At 36.2% G+C, this 23,284-nt stretch overlaps 4 protein-coding genes across 13 annotated transcripts in view; 2 read left to right on the top strand and 2 right to left on the bottom strand.

Moving 5' to 3' along the window:
• Positions 1 to 630: 630 nt before the first annotated feature.
• On the bottom strand, positions 631 to 4,349 carry LOC106181116 (iron-sulfur cluster assembly factor IBA57, mitochondrial). The gene is made up of 7 exons (XM_013565409.2): positions 4,238 to 4,349; positions 3,535 to 3,953; positions 2,739 to 2,873; positions 2,181 to 2,358; positions 1,676 to 1,825; positions 1,183 to 1,282; positions 631 to 944 (listed from the first exon to the last, which is right to left on the bottom strand). Exons 2-7 carry the CDS (start codon positions 3,883 to 3,885, stop codon positions 713 to 715), a joined length of 1,146 nt encoding a protein of 381 aa, XP_013420863.2. The 5' UTR covers positions 3,886 to 3,953; positions 4,238 to 4,349; the 3' UTR covers positions 631 to 712.
• On the top strand, positions 4,336 to 14,129 carry LOC106168650 (uncharacterized). Of its 5 annotated transcripts, none has more exons than XM_013547804.3 (8): positions 4,336 to 4,527; positions 5,279 to 5,378; positions 6,410 to 6,578; positions 7,819 to 8,010; positions 12,252 to 12,499; positions 12,874 to 13,080; positions 13,539 to 13,728; positions 13,958 to 14,129. In XM_013547804.3, exons 1-8 carry the CDS (start codon positions 4,468 to 4,470, stop codon positions 14,109 to 14,111), a joined length of 1,320 nt encoding a protein of 439 aa, XP_013403258.2. In that variant the 5' UTR covers positions 4,336 to 4,467; the 3' UTR covers positions 14,112 to 14,129. The 5 variants fall into 5 exon arrangements, with proteins under 5 accessions (XP_013403258.2, XP_013403250.2, XP_086856176.1 ...); XM_013547796.3 differs by having other exon boundaries at positions 4,415 to 4,590; XM_087000050.1 differs by lacking the exons at positions 4,336 to 4,527; positions 5,279 to 5,378 and adding an exon at positions 5,565 to 5,712.
• On the bottom strand, positions 13,809 to 18,407 carry LOC106181110 (contactin-associated protein-like 2). The gene is made up of 4 exons (XM_087000053.1): positions 17,899 to 18,407; positions 17,117 to 17,353; positions 16,586 to 16,813; positions 13,809 to 15,954 (listed from the first exon to the last, which is right to left on the bottom strand). The coding sequence occupies exons 1-4, from the start codon at positions 18,254 to 18,256 to the stop codon at positions 15,758 to 15,760; spliced, it is 1,020 nt and encodes a 339-aa protein (XP_086856179.1). The 5' UTR covers positions 18,257 to 18,407; the 3' UTR covers positions 13,809 to 15,757.
• A 4,637-nt stretch (positions 18,408 to 23,044) lies between these two features.
• LOC106181107 (uncharacterized) overlaps positions 23,045 to 23,284 on the top strand; it is a 51,976-nt gene continuing 51,736 nt past the window's right edge. For all 6 annotated transcript variants that reach the window (XM_086995248.1, XM_086995266.1, XM_086995257.1 and 3 more), the window contains exon 1: positions 23,045 to 23,166. The gene's annotated coding sequence lies outside the window, so the exon portion shown is untranslated. The remainder of the gene's footprint in view (positions 23,167 to 23,284) is intronic.

The following is a 23,284-nucleotide window of genomic DNA, read 5'->3' as shown; positions in this document are numbered from 1 at the left end:
CATTCCAAGTGCGACTATTTCAATTATTTAAATGTGCTATCAAATAGAACCCTGGACGACCCCCTTTCCCCAAAACAAAATAAATAAAAAATCAACATATCCAGTCTCCACGCCGTTTGCTTCCTCCCCCGCCTGTGTGATATTTTAAAGTTACATATTTGGGGCTATTAAAACTATTAGGTTCAACTTTTAACAAATTAGACTATAGTGATTAGAAACATGCATGAAATTGAAAGTCGGCTTTGAATTTTACTGACCTAAGGTTTGAAATATCATTCATATACTTCTACAGCAAAAAGCCCTCTGTAAGGTATGTACATCCTTTAGATTGGAAAAGTTGCGGCCGTCTGCCCTATAAATTGTGGTATTTGCGTCAGGACCAAGATTGGGCATTTCGCTCTCATCGCAAACACAATCCAAGGGTAAGAAATTAGAATTTGTTTAAATAATATTCCGCAAAGAACAAGATTCGATCTTACTGTAAATGAAGGCGTTTGTGCAAGCCATTTGATATTTAACAGCCATCTTAAAATGTTCCAAAATCCTTTATTCTGGCAACTTTATCCAGAACATTTTTATTCATTCTTGTGTTTAATTTTTGACTGAATAAAAAAAACTCCTGAAACTTCCTTGCAATTTATGAAAAGTTTATTCTTGTCACAGCTGTTAAAAATGGGAACACAATGTACTGACACAGTCAGTAGAGAAAACCCTAGGTACTGCTAGGCCACCAAAATGGCTGCCGAGCTGTAACAGTAACACCGTGGATAGTTTTTACATCTGACTTCTCTACGCCCTTCCGTCTGACAGTTAAGGGGCCTTTAGTCTCATCCACTCTCATCAGTCCAAGTCCGTACTGTCCAATAGCACTGCGAAATATCCCACATTCTTTTCCATTTGAATTAACTAAAACATCCTCTGCCTGCAAGTCAACAGGGCTTTGACTGGAAATAATTAAAATTGATTTTTGATATTCTTTTTTAAAAAGTAATGTCATGCATTTTTTTCAAAGTTTTTTTACTATAATTAACAATATTTCATGCATTTGGAAAATTGGGGAAAAGAAAACATGTACTGTAGTGATAATTTGCAGATTACTACAATATTTTAGTGATCTATAAACAAATTTTAATTATAAAATTTCAAAACAAGTTCCTGACATTATTTTCAATGTCTTGTTACCTATCTATCAGAAGAGGCATGATTCTCTTTCTTATCACTCCTGTGTGGTGTGTTCTGGCAGTTAACTCTTGACCAATGTAACAGCCTTTGTCAAAAGTCACTGAAAGCAATCATTATATACAGTTACATACATGTACATAGTAAGAATAAAATCTGATGAAATGTTGTACAGATCAGAGATCCACTTCATGAGTTTTATTCCAGGTGAGGGTAACATTGCTTTTGTAGACAACTGTATTGGCATGGTTCCTTAGGATAAGATGTAGGCTTTGACCAAATAACCCAACTTTGATGACATCCCTCATATTGGTAAGTTAGGCATTATTTCTTAAATACTATATTTTGGTAAGGAAAATAAGATAATGTCCACTAATGAATAGCAAACACACACACACATGCATGAACATACATGCGCAGACAGAGAGACAGACAGACACACACACAAACATGTATGTGCATGTGCGTGCACACACACACACACATGCAGACCAACCTCCATGTAGATATGCAGCATTACACTCCAGTGGCAGTGCTTTTCCTGGCGGATGATCCGTAGGTCCCTCTCCAATACCAAGACGGAGTCTCTTCATGTGGTAGGCAGAGGGGTTGTCTGCTTCCTTCACACCAGGAAGGTGAGCTGTTACTGAAGAACAGTGCAAGTAGAGGCAGGTGAATCCATTGCTGATAATGGTGCATTTTCTGACTAAGATTTTCACTGGTATTTTCAGCAACAAGTTGCACAAATAATCTTATTAATACCAAATATTACACAATATTAAAGAAATTGTTAATTTATTTTCAAATTGAATTCATTAACAAATATATCAGAAAATTCCATATGCATTTTTGCCTATCAAATGCTACATGACATATAGTATATTCTTACAATGATGAGATTGAAAATCAATTTAAGCTGATTTATTATCAAAGTCTTTTATTCCAAAAAAAAAAGACACATTCCAAGATTCACCATAAAGGAAAAAAATCACATAACTGACCATCATCAAAAGCTGGCAGCACTAGTCTGTAGCCCATGGCGGCTAGTCTGGGGTCTTTCTCAACGGCTACTAACGGTGCACCATCAGTGCCACCTATAGTAAGCTCAGCGTCAAAGGGTCCATCTTCAATGGGAAATACTGCCACTACTTTCAGTTCGTCTGTTACAGCAATTTCAACCTGTAGAATAAAATGGATAACCTGCAAGTTTTTCAAAAATAAAAAAAAACTATATTGGTATTTTATACCCCAGAATCAACAACTATGACCAATTACACATGTACTGTGATCAATGCTTTTCCTATTTTCACTCAACTATGATGAAGGGTTATCTTTGTTTACAGGTTTAATCATTCAGTTAATAAGCCATGTATATGTACCACCATAACATGAAATTTCAGCTTTTTAAAAACTGAAACACTGCAACCATGACCTGTAGCTGGCAATCCTAAAGGGGGTATTTTTTTGTAAAAGCTGTCCTTTTCACCCCCCCACCCCCCCCCCCCTCCACCCCCGTCTGCCGACCTGCTAAATATACTTCATAAATAGGATCAACTCACCTTCTTTCTCAGGCGGTATTTTTTCATGGTAGTGTGTACTTCGTCCACCAGCTCTGTGTCCACCTCCAGCAGGTATATGTGTGTATCAGGGGCTTTACTGATGTTGTACACAAACATGTCACACACCACACGGCCCTGTAAATACATGTGTAGAAATAACTTCAATGTAATCACATTGTATACAAATATATTACTTATATATATAATATAGATGTGTGTATCAGGGGCCTTGCGGATGTTGTAGACAAACACACACCACCTGAAACACATACAAATCAGGGGTGGATGGAAGCCATCTTCTGGGTCTTCAGGAAGACGGTCAGAATTTCTCAATTTTATAGTGACGGATATTGAATTTTTTCTGTTGGAAGACGGTCAGAAATGATAAAAAAATTATGAGAAAGATTTTCAGAAAACACCTCTGGGTCCGCCCCTGCAAATAACTTGTACTTTGTAGGTCTATCCCAACTGACCTTGCATACTAACATATATTGCTGCATGTCCATAATTACACTGTGTAATGTAAGAATAAAACAAATAAGTAAAATTATCCCATGGTCTGCAATGGTATACATATATATGTTTGGTCATATTTAACATGCATAAAATATTTCATATATAAATCAATTAACTGATATGAAATAAATCTTTAAAAATATTTTAACTGGAATAAACCTTTTTTTTAACTTTTTTTAGCCCAATTGTGTAATTGAGAAAACCCAAATACAGTACATGTTTGCATTAGCCAAGTTAAACAACTGACTATGCAGTAGAGCAACACTGTCAATGTACTTACCTTCACATTCAACAGGAAAGCATACAGTGCCATCTTATGACAGTCCAACTCTCTCTGAAGGCAGTTCATATCATTAGTGATGAGTCCCTGAAGAAACTGCGTCGAGTCTGGGCCAGCAAAGCGGATCAACCCTCGATGTGCCAGCTGCTGATATCTTAGACCTGCTGAAATATCTGCTTGTTTTGTTGACTGCTCTGCTAGAGTCCTTTTCTGATACAAAGCTGATCTTTGTGATCCTGACACCAAGAGTCTTGTCTTCACACTAAAAAGGGTGTACTGTCTTGTTAACACTGGTGTCAGTGGTAAGTGTTTACATAAAGTCGAAGCCATTCGATGTTTTCCTACCAGCATCTTAATATTCCAAATGTTTCTTTTTTATGAATAATTTTCTTCCAAGAATTATTCAGATCCCATATTACCTGTAAGTACATATATGTAAAAATATATGTACTGGTGAATGCAAGTAAATACAGTAGCAAGAGAATGATATTCAGGCCACAGACCGTGATCATAAGACATACCGCAAATAGAAAATAGAATTTAGAAAATAGGCATTGCATGTGAACGAAGCCTAAGTCTCCAAATTTTTACGCGATTGACCTTCAAGTAAGAAAATCCTTTTTAAGTTTTAATTAAGCATTAAAATAGAATGTATGCTATCTTAATTGCGAACAAAACATATTAGAAACTAATCAAAACATACCGCGGCTTGGATTATTGTTTTAGTTTGTGTCATTGTTGAGACAAACCACAGTGGGCGCCGCCATGTTGGACAGATTATTGCATTACAAGTCATGTGGCAGTCATATGACTTATCATGTGATGTAAATAACGAAGGTGGCGAAGTTCAGGAAGTGCCGTTGGACTAACCCCATATAAGAAGCATTTTTATGTACCATTTATGCAAATACTGAATCATATCATGTCATAACGATGGAAGGAGAAAGTAAAGAGCACTTGGTGGACGTGACGAGGAACATCAATGGGGAAACGGTATCGTGGGGGGCTCCCGAAATCCAAGCTGAAGACAAAGCAGAATATCCGTCTGCGGGACATGTTAGTTCACTGTAGTCCCCTAGTACCCAAATACCCTACTAACCCCCTATCATTTGATGAAAAACGTTTTTTTTTAATCAAGAGACTTCTTGATGTGTTTCTTTTGCACTTTGTGATCTTGAAATTGCTTTAAAAGTTGTTGAATTATTAGCTTATTGGCTTTTAATTATCTCAATTGAACGCTGTACATGCTGACCTGTACATGTACTATTATTCATAAATACATTATATATCTGTAATTTTAAATAGACATTTTCATTTTATGGTCTCTATTAAAAAGGAGAAGAAACATGTGGAAATGGAGTTTGACCTTTTCCAACAAGCAATTAATTTATTTTGGATATGTTATAAATTAAGCCAACTGGTACAATATGTATCTCAAACAGGAGTGATTTCCAAACTTTACAAATTTACTGCAGTCGTGCAATATTTTACTTTAAATTAACGTGAAAATTCATGCATTAGCACTGCTATTAACGGTTCTTGAGCACAGCCAGTGTACAGTATATTAGAACCATCAACAGGCACGTGTGGTAATGCATGAATTTTTGTGCTAATTTTAATTTGAGTCTTAATATATATTTGTGTTACTGTGTATAAAGTTACAGTCAATTGACATATACATTTACTAGAACTGTGAACTGTGCCAGTGAGTTACATGTACAATGTAAGTCTCCTCTGTCCTCAGGCACACCATGGACTGACAGTGATCACAGCATGCTTGTTCATAGCTGGAGAAATGGCAGGGAGTGGTGTGCTGGCACTGCCAAGGGCAGTAGAGAATTCTGGTGGGTATATATACATGTATGGTGTTATAGTAGAAATAGCAGGGAGTGGTGTGCTGGCACTGCCAAGGGCAGTAGAGAATTCTGGTGAGTATATACATGTATGGTGTTATAGTAGAAATGGTGGGGAGTGGTGTGCTGGCACTGCCAAGGGCAGTAGAGAATTCTGGTGAGTATATACATATATGGTGTTATATAGTAGAAATGGCAGGGAGTGGTGTGCTGGCACTGCCAAGGGTGGTAGAGAATTCAGGTGAGTATATATACATGTATGGTGTTATAGTAGAAATGGCAGGGAGTGGTGTCCTGGCACTGCCAAGGGCAGTAGAGAATTCTGGTGAGTATATACATGTATGGTGTTATAGTAGAAATGGCAGGGAGTGGTGTGCTGGCACTGCCAAGGGCAGTAGAGAATTCTGGTGGGTATATACATGTATGGTGTTATAGTAGAAATGGCAGGGAGTGGGATGCTGGCACTGCCAAGGGCAGTAGAGAATTCAGGTGAGTATATACATGTATGGTGTTATAGTAGAAATGGCAGGGAGTGGTGTGCTGGCACTGCCAAGGGCAGTAGAGAATTCTGGTGGGTATATACATGTATGGTGTTATAGTAGAAATGGCAGGGAGTGGTGTGCTGGCACTGCCAAGGGCAGTAGAGAATTCTGGTGGGTAAGCAGGGGTTCAGTAGAAGATATCTGAGGCATAACTGTTACTGGTAGCTCCAGCTTCTAAATCAAAAAATTAAAAAACTTTATGAATTAAAGATATCATTAAGTTGTCCCATTATTTGGCAATGCTAAATTGCTTACTAATATACATGTATTTGTCTTGAATATGCACTTGAGTATGTAGTCAGAATAAAAATTAAACTTGATGCTATCATATGAGACCTACAACACTTAAAATAAACAAAAAGGAAAAAAAAAGAACGAATTGCCAGAAAAGCAGAGACTGTATTAAAATGCTCAAAAATAATCAATATTTTTATGAACAATTGAAGTTACTTTTCAGTATTGTTTCTCCACTTGTTTTAGGTTGGTTTGGTTTGGTGATGATCTTTGTGTGTTGTCTTATCTCTGGTTACTGCGGGGTATTACTGGGCCAGTGCTGGATTATACTACAGGAGAGATGGGAGGAGTACCGCTCTGACACCAGAGACCCCTATACTTCTATTGGTGTCAGGGCCATGGGGAAAGTGGGAAAGTAAGTGACCCCAGTACACATACACAGTTACAATAGACATATTTCATAATGGGAATGATTATAATAAATAAATAATTACAGATGCACAGGACCTGTTTCCATAAATCATGGTTAAAATTATGTTGTAACTTGTGCCACTTGTTTTCTTTTTCAAATTTCAGTTAAAAGTAAATAATCATCATTTGTAATAATTTCTTTGATAATAATCTCTACTTTCAAATTGATGAAGTTTGCCTAAGATCAGTCTCAATTTCGTTATATTTTTAGTTCGGTTTGATTTGTAAGTATATAATATATTGTATTATATTAAATATTTAGGAGAGAGTTAAGATAATTGTGATTTAACTTTTTCGTTATCTTTAGCATGAGCATGGTTTGTGTTTGCTGTGTTGTGTGCATGGATATATTATCTACTTGTTTTGCTTATGTTTTATTGTAGTGACAGTATATTTTAATTTAATTTTAGGGTTTGAAATTATTGCTTTTTTTGCATGGCACAGTTAGTCTTGGATTGTAACCATATGCAATACAGGCTTTAAAGTGGTGTTTTGAAATCACTTTTTTATGTGATACATGTATTTTCAATTACTGTTATGATGGATCCAAGTTTATGTTGAAGAAAAACTAGATTTTGTTTTATATGTATCATGGATGCTTTGCATATTATTCCTAAATATTATTGCACATTAAGTGTTAATATCAGATATGTACATATGTACAAGGCTTGCCAGCATGCTTATTTTTATCAGTATGTTTTTGTATTTGCATGCTAACTTTTACATGTATGTACCTTGATATATGTTATGTAACTTACAATGAAAGCATCCATACAACAGTATGTACAAGTACAAACCCAGTAATATATTAACAGAAATACTGCACTACCAGTACAACTGTTCAATGTGGTTTATATTGACTCATTTTTACTTTAGGCTCTTTATTTATTCTTTAATTTATTTATTTTATTACCAGTCTTCATATCATTATGTTTATTGAGATTGTAGGGCTTGTAAAATGTGTACAACTATACAAGAAATTACAAAATTATTATTATTATAGATAAAAGATTATTTCGGACAGTGAAAAATTATTTCATTTTCTATTGAAATATACAGTATCAACTCAGTAGTCATCATTATGTGCAGTAATTATTAAGCACTGGTATATGCCAAAGTCATAGAAGAATAGGCAATAGTAAAATATTTCATTAATATATCTTTTTTTCTCAATATCTCTACAGATATTCAGTGTCCTTTGCCAATAATGTCCAGTTGTTTGGAGTGGGTGTGGTCTTCCTGTTACTGGCAGCAGAAAACATTCAATCATTGGCCGAGAATATAGGACACACAGAGATTTCATTCTGTTACTGGAATCTTCTGATTGCTGGGTTTTTAACACCTTTTACCTGGCTGGGGACACCAAAAGATTTCTGGTAAACTTTTAGAAGTAAAGCAATAGCTTTTATATGTTATAAACCTCCCTGACATAATTGTACCACCAGCGTTAGCGCTGGCGGTACACATGGTTTCGGTCTCGTCCGGATCGTTCCGCCGGCTCCGCCGGCTCCGCCGGCTCCGCCGGCTCCGCCGGACGGCTACCGTTACCGCTTCTCCTCCTAGACGGTAAGGCCCCCCATACCCATCTCATGGATTTAGGTCACCTATAATCTCAACTCGTTCCACGTAAAATTTGGGCTTTGTCGGTATTGGGGTCTGGGTGTGGCACTCATTGCAATGCACCCTTGTCCAAAAATGGCAAAATTAAATGCTAATTATCTACCCTACGGAAGGAGTTACGGGAAAATTTTCTACAGACGGCTTTCCAAAAGTCATATGTGTAGATTTCAAATATACCCTCGGATTTGACCTTTGACCTTTACTTCAAGGTCAAATGGGCCAAAATTTTCAAAAAAATGAAATTTTTTACGAAAAAAAAATTTTTTGCCCTGTTATTCAGACACCACACAGACTTAACCAATAATATTATTGGAAAGTGTTACCCTTCAGGTCATCTTTCATCTCCGTGAATTTGGGGTCAATCTGTGCATTTTCACAGGAGTAGCGGCCATAAGATACCGAAACTGAAAACTGTCTCTAATTCGGGAACCGTTAATGCTAGAGACCCATTCTTTTTTGCATTTTGTAGAGCATGTAAAGCCCAACACTGGAGGTGGTCTCGGTTTTTTTGTATTCCATACGGTTTTCGAGTTACGCTGTATCAAAAAGTACATATTGGTGGTGAAAGGAAAATGTACGGAAGCCCACTGGTGCCATATGTAGAAAAAAAAATTATCTCGAAATTTCGAGATACTATTTTGAAATTTGAACAAAAAAATTTACCACCAGCGTTAGCGCTGGCGGTACACATGGTTTCGGTCCCGTCCGGTCCGTTCCGCCGGCTCCGCCGCCATGTTACCGTTACCGCTTCTCCTCCTAGACGGTAAGGGCCCCCGTACCCATCTCATGGATTTAGGTCACCTATAATCTCAACTCGTTCCACGTAAAATTTGGGCTTTGTCGGTATTGGGGTCTGGGTGTGGCACTCATTGCAATGCACCCTTGTCTAAAAATGGCAAAATTAAATGCTAATTATCTACCCTACAGAAGGAGTTACGGGAAAAATTTCTATAGACGGCTTTCCAAAAGTCATATGTGTAGATTTCAAATATACCCTCGGATTTGACCTTTGACCTTTACTTCAAGGTCAAATGGGTCAAAATTTTCAAAAAAATGAAATTTTTTACGAAAAAAAATTTTTTTGCCCTGTTATTCAGACGCCACACAGACTTAACCAATAATATTATTGGAAAGTGTTACCCTTCAGGTCATCTTTCATCTCCGTGAATTTGGGGTCAATCGGTGCATTTTCACAGGAGTAGCGGCCATAAGATACCGAAACTGAAAACTGTCTCTAATTCGGGAACCGTTAATGCTAGAGACCCATTCTTTTTTGCATTTTGTAGAGCATGTAAAGCCCAACACTGGAGGTGGTCTCGGTTTTTTTGTATTCCATACGGTTTTCGAGTTACGCTGTATCAGAAAGTACATATTGGTGGTGAAAGGAAAATGTACGGAAGCCGACTGGTGCCATATGTAGAAAAAAAAATTATCTCGAAATTTCGAGATACTATTTTGAAATTTGAACAAAAAAAATTTTTATCTCGAAATTTCGAGATAGCATTTTGAAATTTGAACAAAAAAAAATTATCTCGAAATTTCGAGATAGCATTTTGATATTTGAGCAAAAAAATTTATCTCGAAATTTCGAGATAGTATTTTGAAATTTGAACAAAAAAAATGCTATCTCGAAATTTCGAGATAATTTTTTTTTTCAACATATGGCACCAGTCGGCTTCCGTAAAAATGTGCAGTACGGTAATGGATAATAAATTTTGAACTCCGGAAAAATAAAACATAATGCTTGGCAAAGCAGACAACTTGTGGTCAAAAATGACATTATTTTATCAAATTTAAACTTCTGCAACTTCAGAGAACCTCCCATTTCAAGAACTTTGACCAAAATGACCTTTTCTTTATTTTAATTAATTTTTTCTGTAGGAAATTTATGGCACATTATGGTAACTCCAAAATTATAACATTTAGTCCCTTATATCTCCAAAACTGGCAGAGATAGGTCCATAGTTACTATTGAAGTTGAATAGGAAGTCATATACTGGCAATCTTACTGTGACCTTGACATTGACCTTTGACCTACTTTTCACCATGAACTGAACTTTGCAAATTTTGCTTCCCTTTTATCTCCAAAACTGGCAGAGATAGGTCCATAGTTACTATTGAAGTTGAATAGGAAGTCATATACTGGCAATCTTACTGTGACCTTGAAATTGACCTTTGACCTACTTATCACCATGAACTGAACTTTGCAAATTTTGCTTCCCTTTTATCTCCAAAACTGGCAGAGATAGGTCCATAGTTACTATTGAACTTGAATAGGAAGTCATATACTGGCAATTTTACTGTGACCTTGAAATTGACCTTTGACCTACTTTTCACCTTGAACTGAACTTTGCAAAATTTGCTTCCCTTTTATCTCCAAAACTGGCAGAGATAAGTCCATAGTTACTATTGAACTTGCATAGGAAGTCATATACTGGCAATTTTACTGTGACCTTGAAATTGACCTTTGACCTTCTTTTCACCATGAACTGAACTTTGCAAATTTTGCTTCCCTTTTATCTCCAAAACTGGCAGAGATAGGTCCATAGTTACTATTGAAGTTGAATAGGAAGTCATATACTGGCAATTTTACTGTGACCTTGAAATTGACCTTTGACCTACTTTTCACCATGAACTGAACTTTGCAAATTTTGCTTCCCTTTTATCTCCAAAACTGGCAGAGATAGGTCCATAGTTACTATTGAAGTTGAATAGGAAGTCATATACTGGCAATCTTACTGTGACCTTGAAATTGACCTTTGACCTACTTATCACCATGAACTGAACTTTGCAAATTTTGCTTCCCTTTTATCTCCAAAACTGGCAGAGATAGGTCCATAGTTACTATTGAACTTGAATAGGAAGTCATATACTGGCAATTTTACTGTGACCTTGAAATTGACCTTTGACCTACTTTTCACCTTGAACTGAACTTTGCAAAATTTGCTTCCCTTTTATCTCCAAAACTGGCAGAGATAGGTCCATAGTTACTATTGAACTTGCATAGGAAGTCATATACTGGCAATTTTACTGTGACCTTGAAATTGACCTTTGACCTTCTTTTCACCATGAACTGAACTTTGCAAATTTTGCTTCCCTTTTATCTCCAAAACTGGCAGAGATAGGTCCATAGTTACTATTGAAGTTGAATAGGAAGTCATATACTGGCAATCTAAATGTGACCTTGAAATTGACCTTTGACCTACTTTTCACCATGAACTGAACTTTGCAAATTTTGCTTCCCTTTTATCTCCAAAACTGGCAGAGATAGGTCCATAGTTACTATTGAAGTTGAATAGGAAGTCATATACTGGCAATCTTACTGTGACCTTGAAATTGACCTTTGACCTACTTTTCACCATGAACTGAACTTTGCAAATTTTGCTTCCCTTTTATCTCCAAAACTGGCAGAGATAGGTCCATAGTTACTATTGAAGTTGGATAGGAAGTCATATACTGGCAATTTACTGTGACCTTGAAATTGACCTTTGACCTACCTTACAATGAACTTAACTTTGATTGCACCATTTTTAGTTATATATATTTTTTGCATATTTTGAAAATTCTTGTTGATTGCATTTTTACAGCTTGTCAAGCACAAGACTGGTGGCTGCACCCCTTATTTTGTGTATGTGGGGGTCTATACGAATGCGCTTGCTCCAGCTGGTGGTACAATATTCGGAGGCGGTATCGCCTCTCTGATCCTCTAGTTATGTATTGTTTATTGTATGAGATACTGTTATTTGATTTTAACAGCATTTGCATCCAAAATACATTTTGTTCTTTGTAAAATTGTAGTTACTGCAATAATACCAGTAAGATATATTCATGTGCCAAATCAATTGTCTTTAAAGTTTTTCTTTTACCACTTTCCTGCATAGCCATCTTTTTTTTTGTCCAGTAAGATAGTATTGGGAGCTATGGGGGCCACTGCCATAGCCTGTGTCATTCTCACTGCCAATCTTATATTTAATATTTCTATTTTTTTTTCCTCCAGGCCTATAGCAATGGGAGCTATGGGGGCCACTGCCATAGCCTGTGTCATTCTCACTGCCAATCTAATTGTGGACCACAACCAGGTGTCCAGTGTGACGGTCAGACATGACCCTGTGGGGTTTACCTCATTCTTCATGGCATTTGGAACAATTCTGTTTGCATTTGGGGGACTCTCTGTTTTCCCGACCATCCAACATGATATGAAAAAGCCCAAAGAATTTTGGAAGTCTGTCACCATAGGATACAGCAGTGAGTTTTACTGAGAAGGAAAATGTTTTGATTTTAATTATTGTAATTGAGTTTTCTTTTCATTGCTACTGGAATTTATGTTTGTGGCTCTTCAAAAGTAGACTTTAATTGATAGAATATAGAGGTACAGTCATCACTGAGAATATATACGTAAGACCTGTTATTCACCCACAGTTGCAATTTTTGATGTGCGACTTTTGATGTGAGTCAAAGAAGACCCAGAAGACCCCCTCCCCCCTGCTTCTTTTTTACAGTTAATTGTGTGAGTTGAGTGAGATTTAAAAAGTAAAATTTTCTCAGCCCTTTATCAAATCTCTGGTATTATAAATTATTGTAAAGTTGACATTGTACATGCATTTCCTCTTCCTTTACAGTTGTTCTCTGTATGTATATCCCAGTCTCTGCAGTGGCATACTTCTTTCTTGGACACAAACTGGATGACAACATTCTGCGTTCTGTAACCCCAGGTCCAATGTTGTATATAGTGGAGATACTGCTGACCCTTCACCTGATGATGGGTCTGGTTCTGGTACTGAACCCTTTTCTCCAGGAACTGGAGGAAATCTTCAGAGTTCCCAATAGTAAGTCATGTAGATCTGTCGGCTGAGATTTAGATTTTTTTTTTGTTTTGTTTTTTTTGAAAAAAAAATTTTAATGTCTTTTTGCTGAGGTATGGGTGTACCACTTTCTTTGTCACAACCAGACCATAATATTTAAAAGTTAACATTGCTTGTGACTACATGTATTCATCTGTCCTATAAATACACGTAGCTGCATGTTTACTATTATTTAATATTTGATTCAATTTTGCCAATAATAAAATTTTATTATTTACTGTTATTTAATATTTGATTCAATTTTGCCCATAATAATTAATTGTTTTTATTATTTACTATTATTTAATATTTGATTCAATTTTGCCTATAATAAGTTTTCAGAATTATTTACTTTTATTTAATTATTGATTTAACTTTACCCATAATAAGTTTTTATTATTATTTACTATTATTTAATTATTGTAAAATGTAAATTCGTCCAGAGTTTGGTTGGAAGCGCTGTCTACTGCGGACCTGTGTCATGGCGTGTGTGCTGTTTGTCACGGAGAGTATCCCCCATTTTGGAGCCATCTTGTCATTGGTCGGTGGGTCCACCGTCACCTTCACGACGTTTATTTGCCCACCATTCTTTTACCTCAGACTTTGTGCTATGAAGGGAGACTGGAAGGAAAAGTAGGTGGCTTTTTTTCACACTTCAATCTATCATGATTCAACATTCAACCATTTGCCTTTTTATAATAAGAAACAAGAAATACTTTAAAAATAAGATCATTTATTGCAGATATTAAGACATGATCAGCACAATATTCATGTTTCATTTACTTGAAACATTTTTATAGTGTATACAACTTTTTACAAACAAGTATTCAGTACAAATTTGTTTTCACAACTTCTGTTCTAGGTTTGTCCCACTCCATGTAAAAGTGATGTGCTGGGAAATCATTCTGATAGGTCTCATTGGAGGGATAGCCTCCACATACTCCGCCATACTACACCTAGCAAATACTTTTGTTCCACCCTGTTATGTCAATATTACAGCAGCAGATGCAGCGTAATAAACAAAGTGAACACTGTCAAAAACTGTCAACTTATACAATAAAGCTGCCTCTAAATAATGATAAAACAAATGTACACTCACTCTTGTTTTCTGACAGTGTAGGTACACGGATGTTCCAAGGTAAGAGGCCCTCTTTTTTTACTGAAAAAGAACCCCTCCTTTTGAAATTGCAATTGCTAACTGCAGGCCTGTTATACAAAATAATGATATAATTTAAAGACGGTCTAAATATTGGTCTTAAGTTTAAACTATTAAATTACTAGGAAAGTTATTTTATATTTTAAAGGGTGCCGGAAGGGAGGCCTCTTCTGAATGCAATTTTTGATGTATATAAAAAGTTGATTTTTATCTGAAGTTATACTTTGCAGCATTCTGTTGTTGTAGCTGTGATATTTATTTGTGACTTTGATATATTTGGATATTTTTTAAGATGCTTTAACAAATTGTCAAAAAATTTGGATAACTCTTAATCTGTCATTTTTTATCTTAATTATTGTAATTTTAAAATGTTATATTGTAAGGGGTATTGCAATTTTAAATGTAATGTGCTAAATACTAGGACATGTAAAAGTAGATGAATATTTTTGCTTGTTATTTTCATTATTAAATTTATAATTACATAATTGTTATTATTAATATGTTTTATCATTGTTAACTGGTTTACATCTACTATGATGAACAAAAGTATCCATCTCCACTGTTCTAATTGTTATATTTTCTTGTGATCCAACATCAGCTAATGTGCCATATGCATTAAACATAACAGACACAGAAACCCACCTGTGGTGGCAATATCAACAAATATTTGTATAATTTGGAGTTGTGCAATATAAATCACTATTCATAGCAAAGGAATAAAATGTAAAAAAAACTGAGTTTTAAGAGTGAATATTTTAATTCACTAATGATGAATAAGCGATGGATTTTTAAGTTAAAATTGAGTTATTCTTTACATGTCTATTTTAATTATGTACTGAGTAAAAGTAATCCTGTTTGTTGCTTGGAGGCACTAAACAATTGGCACCAGACAAAACAACTTTTTACTTCAGGGGAATTCGAAAAGTGCCATAAAACGGATATTCCTGGGGTAAATGACAATTTTCTCATACTTTCTAATGGTAGATGAATCCATTCCAACATTCAAAGTTATTTAATTTTTGTTTCTAAGTTTTTTTTTTTCGTAATAATTTCTTGACAGATTATAATGGAGGATAGCCATTCATGAAGGTCCACATGGTCTGTTGCCAAGCACAGATATGATATAAGAATAATTGGGATAACCACCGTTTTGGTGTTGGATGGAATTTATCATATTTACTGTATTGATTACAAAGTATTTAATGTGAGATTTTGAATTTCATATGAATATCTATTATCCCTTAAAAAGTGTGTAAAATTAATTTAAATCGGTTTTAAATTACATATTTTAAGTAAGTATGCGTAACTTCCCACAATTATTTTCTCAGTTTTCTTTTAATCCACAGCGTCGTCTTGACATTGCAATACAAACATCTTATTAAACAGAGAATTACGAATTTTCCAAGACCTTTTCAGTTTTACAAACTTTTGGAAAACACTACAACTTGCCAAATTTGACCTGAGTTTCATTCGGGACCCGTCGGTTAAAACCGTACTTTGCCGAAATCAGCCGAGTTCTACCAGGCTGACAAGGCCTGTGCATTCCAATGGCCACACTGTCCCAAAGCCGTACTCGCCGTGATCGCCGACATCCCCGACTCGGAGCTCTGACACTGGAAGTTTCGTCTTGTCCGTGATGTAGCCCTCGTCTGTCCGCCACACACCGTCGTTCATGTTGCAGTTACAAAGACTTCTTGGTATATCTTCAATGAATAAATAAATTAATTAATAAACAAGATGAAATAATAATTAAAATAAAGAAAATCTAAATTTTGTGAACCAATTTCAAACGTCAAGCTCGTTAATCACCGGTCAACTGATCCAGAAAAGCATCGTGATTACGTACGTCCAACGACTGCCTATTTCTACCGTTACATGGTTATAATAGTCTAGAGCAACAAATGTTGAGGTGCATGGAGATACGCGTCTGTGCAAGATATGAATTGATTGTCTCATAAATACCTCCCATTTATTAAATACGCGAGCGTAATTTTGGGCAGTTTTTCATGCTGGGGAAAATCGTTAATTTCCAGCACTCACGAACAGTAAGAAAAAATCGTCAATTTTGTATTCACACATTTAGTCCTACCCATAACTTCAAGTTTGGTGCGTTCTAAATTTTTTCTTTTTAAAATTCCCATGCTTTTTGGGCGCTGATATTTGCGATAAATTCCAATCAAACGCAGCTGAAGTTTAGAGGAAACAATGGGCTTGCATGGGAATTTGGAAAAAAAAACACTGACATGACCCCATTTGCTCCAAAACCTGAGGATAATTAATTTTTAATAATTAATTAATTAATTTTTAATTGATAATTATTAAAATATGCCTTACTTGAATTCGAGGCACAGGTCTGGGTGACGCCACACGCACACCCTCGCCCGTCTGAGGGGCCTCCTGCCCAATACATCATCTTCTCACCGTCACGAGACACCCACCACGTTTTCAGCGAGCTTGCCTCCATGTCGGACATAAAAGATGCTTTGAAGCATGTATACTTCAACTTTTGTTGGCATCTCGTCGACATGCTAATGAGGCTAACGATCTGATCCATGTTAGCATCTGAAATAAAATGACTTAGATTCTTCAACAGAAAATACATTAAAATCCATTTCGTAAAAATACTTTGGATTGTTAATCATGATTGTAAAAATTTGACGCACTAAAATAATTTAGAAAAAAATTATTGTATCGCAGACGGAGTGTCAGCTGGAACTGCCCTATAATCAGCATACACACGTGATACTGGGAACGACACTCGGCAGAGTTTCCTTTGCTCTCTGATAGGGGGTAATTAACTCAGGGTGCTACGATGTCATCTATATTCAACTTGCGTCAAAGAACGTATGGAACGTAAAAACTCACATAAATAGCTGATCGATTTTCTTATTCCCCCCGCTGCATTGTTGCCATGGAAGAAAGAGTCATAGGGGGTAGCGGTTAATTTCGTCCACACTGTCCCAGTGGTATTATCGCAATGGACAAAGAAAGGAGGGACCGGACCCTCCTCGCCGTCAGGGTCAATCAGTGTCGTCTCAGCCTTCCCTGACTGCCTTCTGCCGCTTCGCTCCAACGCATCCGAACAGGATCTCGGCACACCGCCTGAAACGGAAAACGGGACAAGACATGAGGAGACAAGAATTGTTTTTAGACTGAATGCTTTTAAGAGACTTTCTAATCTGCTTCAACGGAAAAAGTGCCCAAAATCATCGAGGTCTCAAAAAACGCAGCCCTCCGCCGCAGCAAATTGTAAATGACAATATTTTTGTGTAATATTCATCGGATTAATTCCATGAAATTATATATATATAAATATATCCTTGTTCATAATTACTTCCATTGATTTCAGACATTTTTTAGGTTCATATTCGAGTTTTACTTAAATGTGCAAAATATATTGTATCATGTGCACTGGAGACTTTTAAAAACTAAATACATTTTAGTGTGCATTTAAAACACTCTTAGTTTTTTTCATGTCATCGGAATACCAAGAAATTTATTTCATCTTAACAGTTTAATGAACAATTTTATTAGTCTCATTTCATTAAGAAAATTTAACAAATTATATTGTTGTACAATCCAACTATTTTGGTTGCATATCAACATATCATATTAGAAATGAAAAGCAAAAACTGAAGCATACTAACTTATGACAGGTGCTAGAAAATCCCAGTTGTCGTTTGGTTCCAAAAACGGCTCGTAATTTTGTCCTATCGTTGTTGAAAGAAATCTGCACAGATTTTCAGACTTCTTGTAATTCACAGCTTGGCATTTGTCCAGTGATGCTTGCAGGCAGACAAAAATGCATTCCTCTAAGGACGATGTATGTTCAGTTTTCGCGGTGAGATGACCTGGTGCTTTTGAACTTTTTATCATGGAAAATTTGGTCGACCTGAAGCGGAATGAATCATAGTCCGTCTTAAAACCAGAAACAAAGTCCGCTTTTATCCACATGATCAATATTAAACACAGAGACTCCATACAAATAACATGGATAGAGTCCATTTTTTTCTGAATGTCAAATGATCTAAATACTAAAATGTCACTTTTGGCAGGTAGCGTATATCCAAGCACTCAATCTGAGTAAAAACGGAGAAATGTCTCTAGTCATAGGAACAAGAATGCCTGCGTTCCCACGTAAATCTGTGTGTTATTTATTATGTAAAATTAATGCACGCTCACGGTGATGCAATTATAATGGTGTTAGAAACGGGAATCGGTGCTCCAGAAACTCGTGAACACTTGCAGTCCGTAACAAAGAGATGAGACCATTCATGTGAGAAGAATAACTATTAGCAAATGAGGGGGTAATCCGCAAGTGACTAAGGGCTTATTCTCAGTGAAACTATGGCTGTATTCCCAGAGCTTTTAGATCGATCTATCCCCGCGGGGAGTCTCACTAGATAACTGTCAGATAATCCGGCTTAAATGTCCGTCCCGCCTACTACAAGCTGTAAGAGGGTAATTAACTTTCGTGCCCGCTCGGCTGACAGCTTTTTAGCGTGAACCCCCAGGGAGTTAGGTCGATCTAAAGTAGATCGATCTAATCTCTGGAAATGGGGTCTAGCTGTGTACACAGATCGATCCAACTCCGAGGGAACTCTCGCTAAATGCAATCAAATTAACAGATTAACACGCCTACTCTTGCGTTGAGTAGAATACAGAAAAGCTGGTGAGTGTATGAGACCGTTGGAAACGAGGAAGTGAGTCATTTAGATAATCTGATTGCATTCAGCGAGAATCCCTGAGGAGTTAGATCGATCTACGCAGAACGATAGTTTCATTGGGAATGAGCCCTTAGTGGGATTTACTCATGTGGATGAGTTGCTGTCCTTTGAAAGGCATTGTTCAGTGATCCATATTCCTTTTCAGTGGATCTACATTTGCCGTAAAAACTGTTTATCTAATACACGGTGTCGTGACATAACTGCACCCTGAGCTTCAGAGCTAACTTGACACTAACCTTTTCACTGTAGCCTATCTCCATCGTGTCAAGTAACCTCTGACCAGATTCGATTGCCTCCGCCGCCCGCCAATCAAATTTAAAAGCCCGCACTCAATGACTCATTAAACGATCTAGCCAATGAACGCGAACGAGTCAAAGCGCGCTTTGTTCAAATCCGGACCAATCAAAGATAAGGCTGAATATCAGGGACTTGCCGTAACCTGTGGGCAGCACGCAAATAACATCGTCTCTCAGTAGATAATGATGCAGGGCCTCAAACTGCTAGACCCTATGGTTTCAATTCCGATTTACTCATATTTTGCAAAGAATCAAGAGATAACTTAACACATTCTTTTTCGTAGTCACTCGCCTTGCTTTCTTTGTGTACGGTAATACACTCGGAACTACTCGGATGTCTCCGCACTCGACAATAACTTTGTTGTTAGTATGGAGCTTGCGGAATCAGCCGAGGATTGCCGATTGACGGTCAACCAATCAGCGTTTTCACCAAACTTTGGTGAAAAATTTTAAAACATGGATTTGATTGGCTTATATAAACTAGGTCAAACTATTTTCGTCAGAGGTTACTTGACACGATGGAGATAGGCTACAGTGAAAAGGTTAGTGTCAAGTTAGCTCTGAAGCTCAGGGTGCATAACTGTGATTTGATGGGGAAAGGGCTTGGTAAAGATCATAACTATCGCATAGCCTACACTATGGGAACCTACACAGCCGCTGATGAATAACTTCACTTGAACACTTGACTTGATTTTTGTTTCTCGGCTTTGGCAGTAAGGCACTGCATCAGGTCTATCTGTTTAGTTTAATTTGACATGCTCCATTCTGTTGCTAAATCTCTCTCTCTCTCTTTGTTTTTTGAGAAGAAACTTTGGCAGCAGTGTGACCGTAAACGCTGATTCTCAAAATATAGCTCTATTTGAAGAAAACAGAAAAGTGAAAAATGAGCTTCAAGATATTTTAGCAAACTCTGCCTTTTCTAAAACTCTGGTCACAACAAGCAATAAATCTAGTTTCTTGTACAATCATGAAAACTTTTTTGGTTCATAACGAGGTTTGATTCATAACGAGGTTTGAGTAATGAAAGTTTTAAAAGCAACAACCCTTTTAGATAATATTTGAACTTTATACTGGGCTAAAGGGGTATTAGAAGGTGCGCGTGTATTTTACTGATACATTTCCCCCAATTTTAAGTATATTTTTTACAATGCGTGGTAACGAATTTTTAGCAAATTTATTTCTAAAAGAATGCAGTTTTATTTTCCGTGTCGTGTAAAACATTTAACTGTTCCCTGTCACCATATCGTCTAGCTAATCATGGATGGAACTGAAGTGAAGATTTTATAAATGGCTAAAATATGGCTGAAATATTACAAACACCAAACAACTAAAGATAATGACGTTTGGCAAAAGACGTCACTCTGGTTTATTAAAAGGGTGGCAACACCTCGAATTTAGCCGCAAACTATTTATTGACTTATTTAACATAAACATCCTAGACATATTCTGACACGTAAGACATCATACTCGATTCCTGACAAGTTACAAAATTTCTGCTTCAGTAAAATTAAGCTAGATTGATTTGAGAAAGAGAGATGGTGTTGCCAGCAACAGTAAGGAAGGTTTAATTTAGTTCGATATTTTTGTGTGTGTCAGAATGGATACATCTTGTTATTATTTATAAGTTCCACTAGGACAAACAATTCTTACTTTTGATAAATTTTTTAACATAGTTATGTGGAGCTATATATTGAGAACAGTGAAAACGTCTTGAACGCTCTCATAATGTCCAACAAAATGTCAGAGGATCAAAAAATAGAATAAAATTATTATTAATTTCTGGAATTACACGAAAGACAAAAATTTTTGAGTCTCCCTGCTATAAAACGATCTCCTGAAATCTGGTAGAATAATTCTCAGCAAATCAGTTCCTTTGTTTCATTTAGTGTTTGGATTCTACAGCAGAGAAAACAATCCATTTGTCAAGAGGTTAACAAGTGTTTATTGTCAAAACCTTAACGATTTCTACTGCTATTTGTTTTCTCGTTTGGAATCTCTCCACATACGTTAGAGGTGCGGCAATAATTACATTTTTAGGAAACGATCATTAGCTCTGTACTGAAAGTCTTACTTCATGCTCGTCATAAAGTCACAGAAATGTACGGAAATTGCCGATCGATCAAGTACTCGTTAGTTAGTTTAACTAATGTATCCGAGTTACATTGACTTTTCAAAGGTGCGTGCAGGTACACGTGTACAGTACACAGGCTTGAAAATACTCCACAAATCTGAATAAAGTAATTTTTTCTTTTATCAACAATTGAATATTGAAATAGTTTACCCCCATTAATATAATATATAATATGATATATAATATTAAGCTGTTGATTGAAGAAAAAATTACTTTATTCTTTTAACATAGCACAGCTGATGAAATTCCTTTTCTGATCCACAAAACTGACCTCCAAAATGTGTTCTTATCCCGAACAAATTTTTGATTCCATTTCTCGATCACGTCACAAATATTGTATTGTATAGGCCTACTACTCTTTTCTTTATAATTTAAGGGTCTTTTCCAGTTTCACTTTGCAATAATTAAACATCTTGCATGCGTCACATTTCATGCATAACACCAGGGGAAGTGTTGCCAGATTTATTAAGAGCAGAGAGGGGCCTACTATAGCTCTATACACTGTAGCGCTAGGCCCACTACTTTAAAATGAAATGCCTCCGCTGAAACCAATTACTACCATTTAACAATAAAACCATCCGATGCCATAACCATACTAAGACCTAGATCTTATGCTAAATGAGTGTTATAAGCCTATCTACTTGGTTTTATTTTCATGTATTTTTAAAGAATCAGACTTTCTCCCATTTTGCCAGAAATTTATTTCTTAAATTTACTGTTAATTTTATTGGGACATAATAAGATTTTAAGCATGCCAGAGCTCTAAGTCCACATTATTTTTGCGCCATGATACAGCCACCTCAGCTTGCTACTAGAACTACTGTACGGTACTAACCTACCACTGACCACTCGTTCATGTTATCAATCCACCCTATGGATTGAGCCGTCATTGTAGGTATATCAAGACCGAAGCTGGCGTTAATATTTAAAAAAATCAACAGTATTTTAACTAACTTTACATTTTACTTGGAAATTCTTCTGAGTTCATAAAATGCAACTTTTTATAATGCATGTAGGCTCCTTTTAATCACTTATCATCATTAACACTTCATTTTAGGCTGCGTCTTTTAATCAGATATTCTTTTATTTAAAGCCCTAGCGTATTAAGTTGTGTTCACCTTCATTGTTTTTTTTCTGTAAACAGCACTAAAATGCAAGTAGGGCCTTTTAATTAATAAATGTTATTATTATTTATTTGGCAGATTTGGCCTTATTTTCATATTGGGCCTATCAATTTGCTTATTATTTCTTTTATAATATCTATTATTAATATTTCAATATTTATTTATATACGTATCTTTTCTTTTCTTCTTCTTCTTCTTATTATTATTATTGTTATTATGTAGGCCTACCTAGCCTATTTACCAGTTGGTCTACTTAATTAGGCTATTTAATTAGGCCTATTTTAAATTAAAACTAACGCCTCCTCAATTTTTTTGCAATCTTATCGAACGATGTGTGTTCATTTAAACAATAATGAAAAGTATTTTGTTTTCCAAAATTTCATTCAGACGTACATAGTCATTACGACAGCTTTAAAGTTGAAGAAAGGCCATGCACCTGACGCACGCTATCCGGAGATAAATCTCGGCACGCGACTACTCCAAATGGACCAAGTCAAGGCCAGAGAAGTTCACGCGTGAATTGACGAGAAATAATGGCGACGACGTGGAAGGCTGGGACCTGCTTCCAACAACTTTTTCTTTGAAATCTTTTTACAGGATTGGGCTAGGATTATTTCAGTGCATTACTTTAACAAATGTAGGTGTTTTATATAGCTTGAATCATTATTGCTTGTGATATGATATTTATAGAACTAAAACACTAATGCAACTTGAGTACCTTATGTGTGTCTGCCGTGTCCCCTACATCACGCACC

The sequence above is a fragment of the Lingula anatina genome, chromosome 1, assembly GCF_051362555.1.
Source record: "Lingula anatina isolate TDL-2025a chromosome 1, LinAna3.0, whole genome shotgun sequence".
Lineage (NCBI taxonomy): Eukaryota > Metazoa > Brachiopoda > Lingulata > Lingulida > Lingulidae > Lingula > Lingula anatina.
The sequence above is the reverse complement of the archived record's forward strand: the minus strand, read 5'-3'. Positions and strand labels throughout refer to the sequence as shown.

Excerpts from the sequence above, each read along its gene's own strand:
- LOC106181116 (XM_013565409.2), bottom strand. The coding sequence starts at position 3,885 with ATGCTGGTAGGAAAACATCGAATGGCTTCGACTTTATGTAAACACTTA. Across the intron at positions 2,359-2,738 it reads AATACCGCCTGAGAAAGAAG|GTTGAAATTGCTGTAACAGA; the intron begins GTGAGTTGATCC and ends TTTATTCTACAG. Across the intron at positions 1,826-2,180 it reads GCTGCCAGCTTTTGATGATG|TAACAGCTCACCTTCCTGGT; the intron begins GTCAGTTATGTG and ends ACTGTTCTTCAG.
- LOC106168650 (XM_013547796.3), top strand. The coding sequence starts at position 4,468 with ATGGAAGGAGAAAGTAAAGAGCACTTGGTGGACGTGACGAGGAACATC. Across the intron at positions 6,579-7,818 it reads GCCATGGGGAAAGTGGGAAA|ATATTCAGTGTCCTTTGCCA; the intron begins GTAAGTGACCCC and ends ATATCTCTACAG. Across the intron at positions 13,081-13,538 it reads AATCTTCAGAGTTCCCAATA|AGTTTGGTTGGAAGCGCTGT; the intron begins GTAAGTCATGTA and ends AAATTCGTCCAG.
- LOC106181110 (XM_087000053.1), bottom strand. The coding sequence starts at position 18,256 with ATGGACTCTATCCATGTTATTTGTATGGAGTCTCTGTGTTTAATATTG. Across the intron at positions 17,354-17,898 it reads TTTTCTAGCACCTGTCATAA|GCGGTGTGCCGAGATCCTGT; the intron begins GTTAGTATGCTT and ends TTTCCGTTTCAG. Across the intron at positions 16,814-17,116 it reads AAAATCGATCAGCTATTTAT|ATGCTAACATGGATCAGATC; the intron begins GTGAGTTTTTAC and ends ATTTTATTTCAG.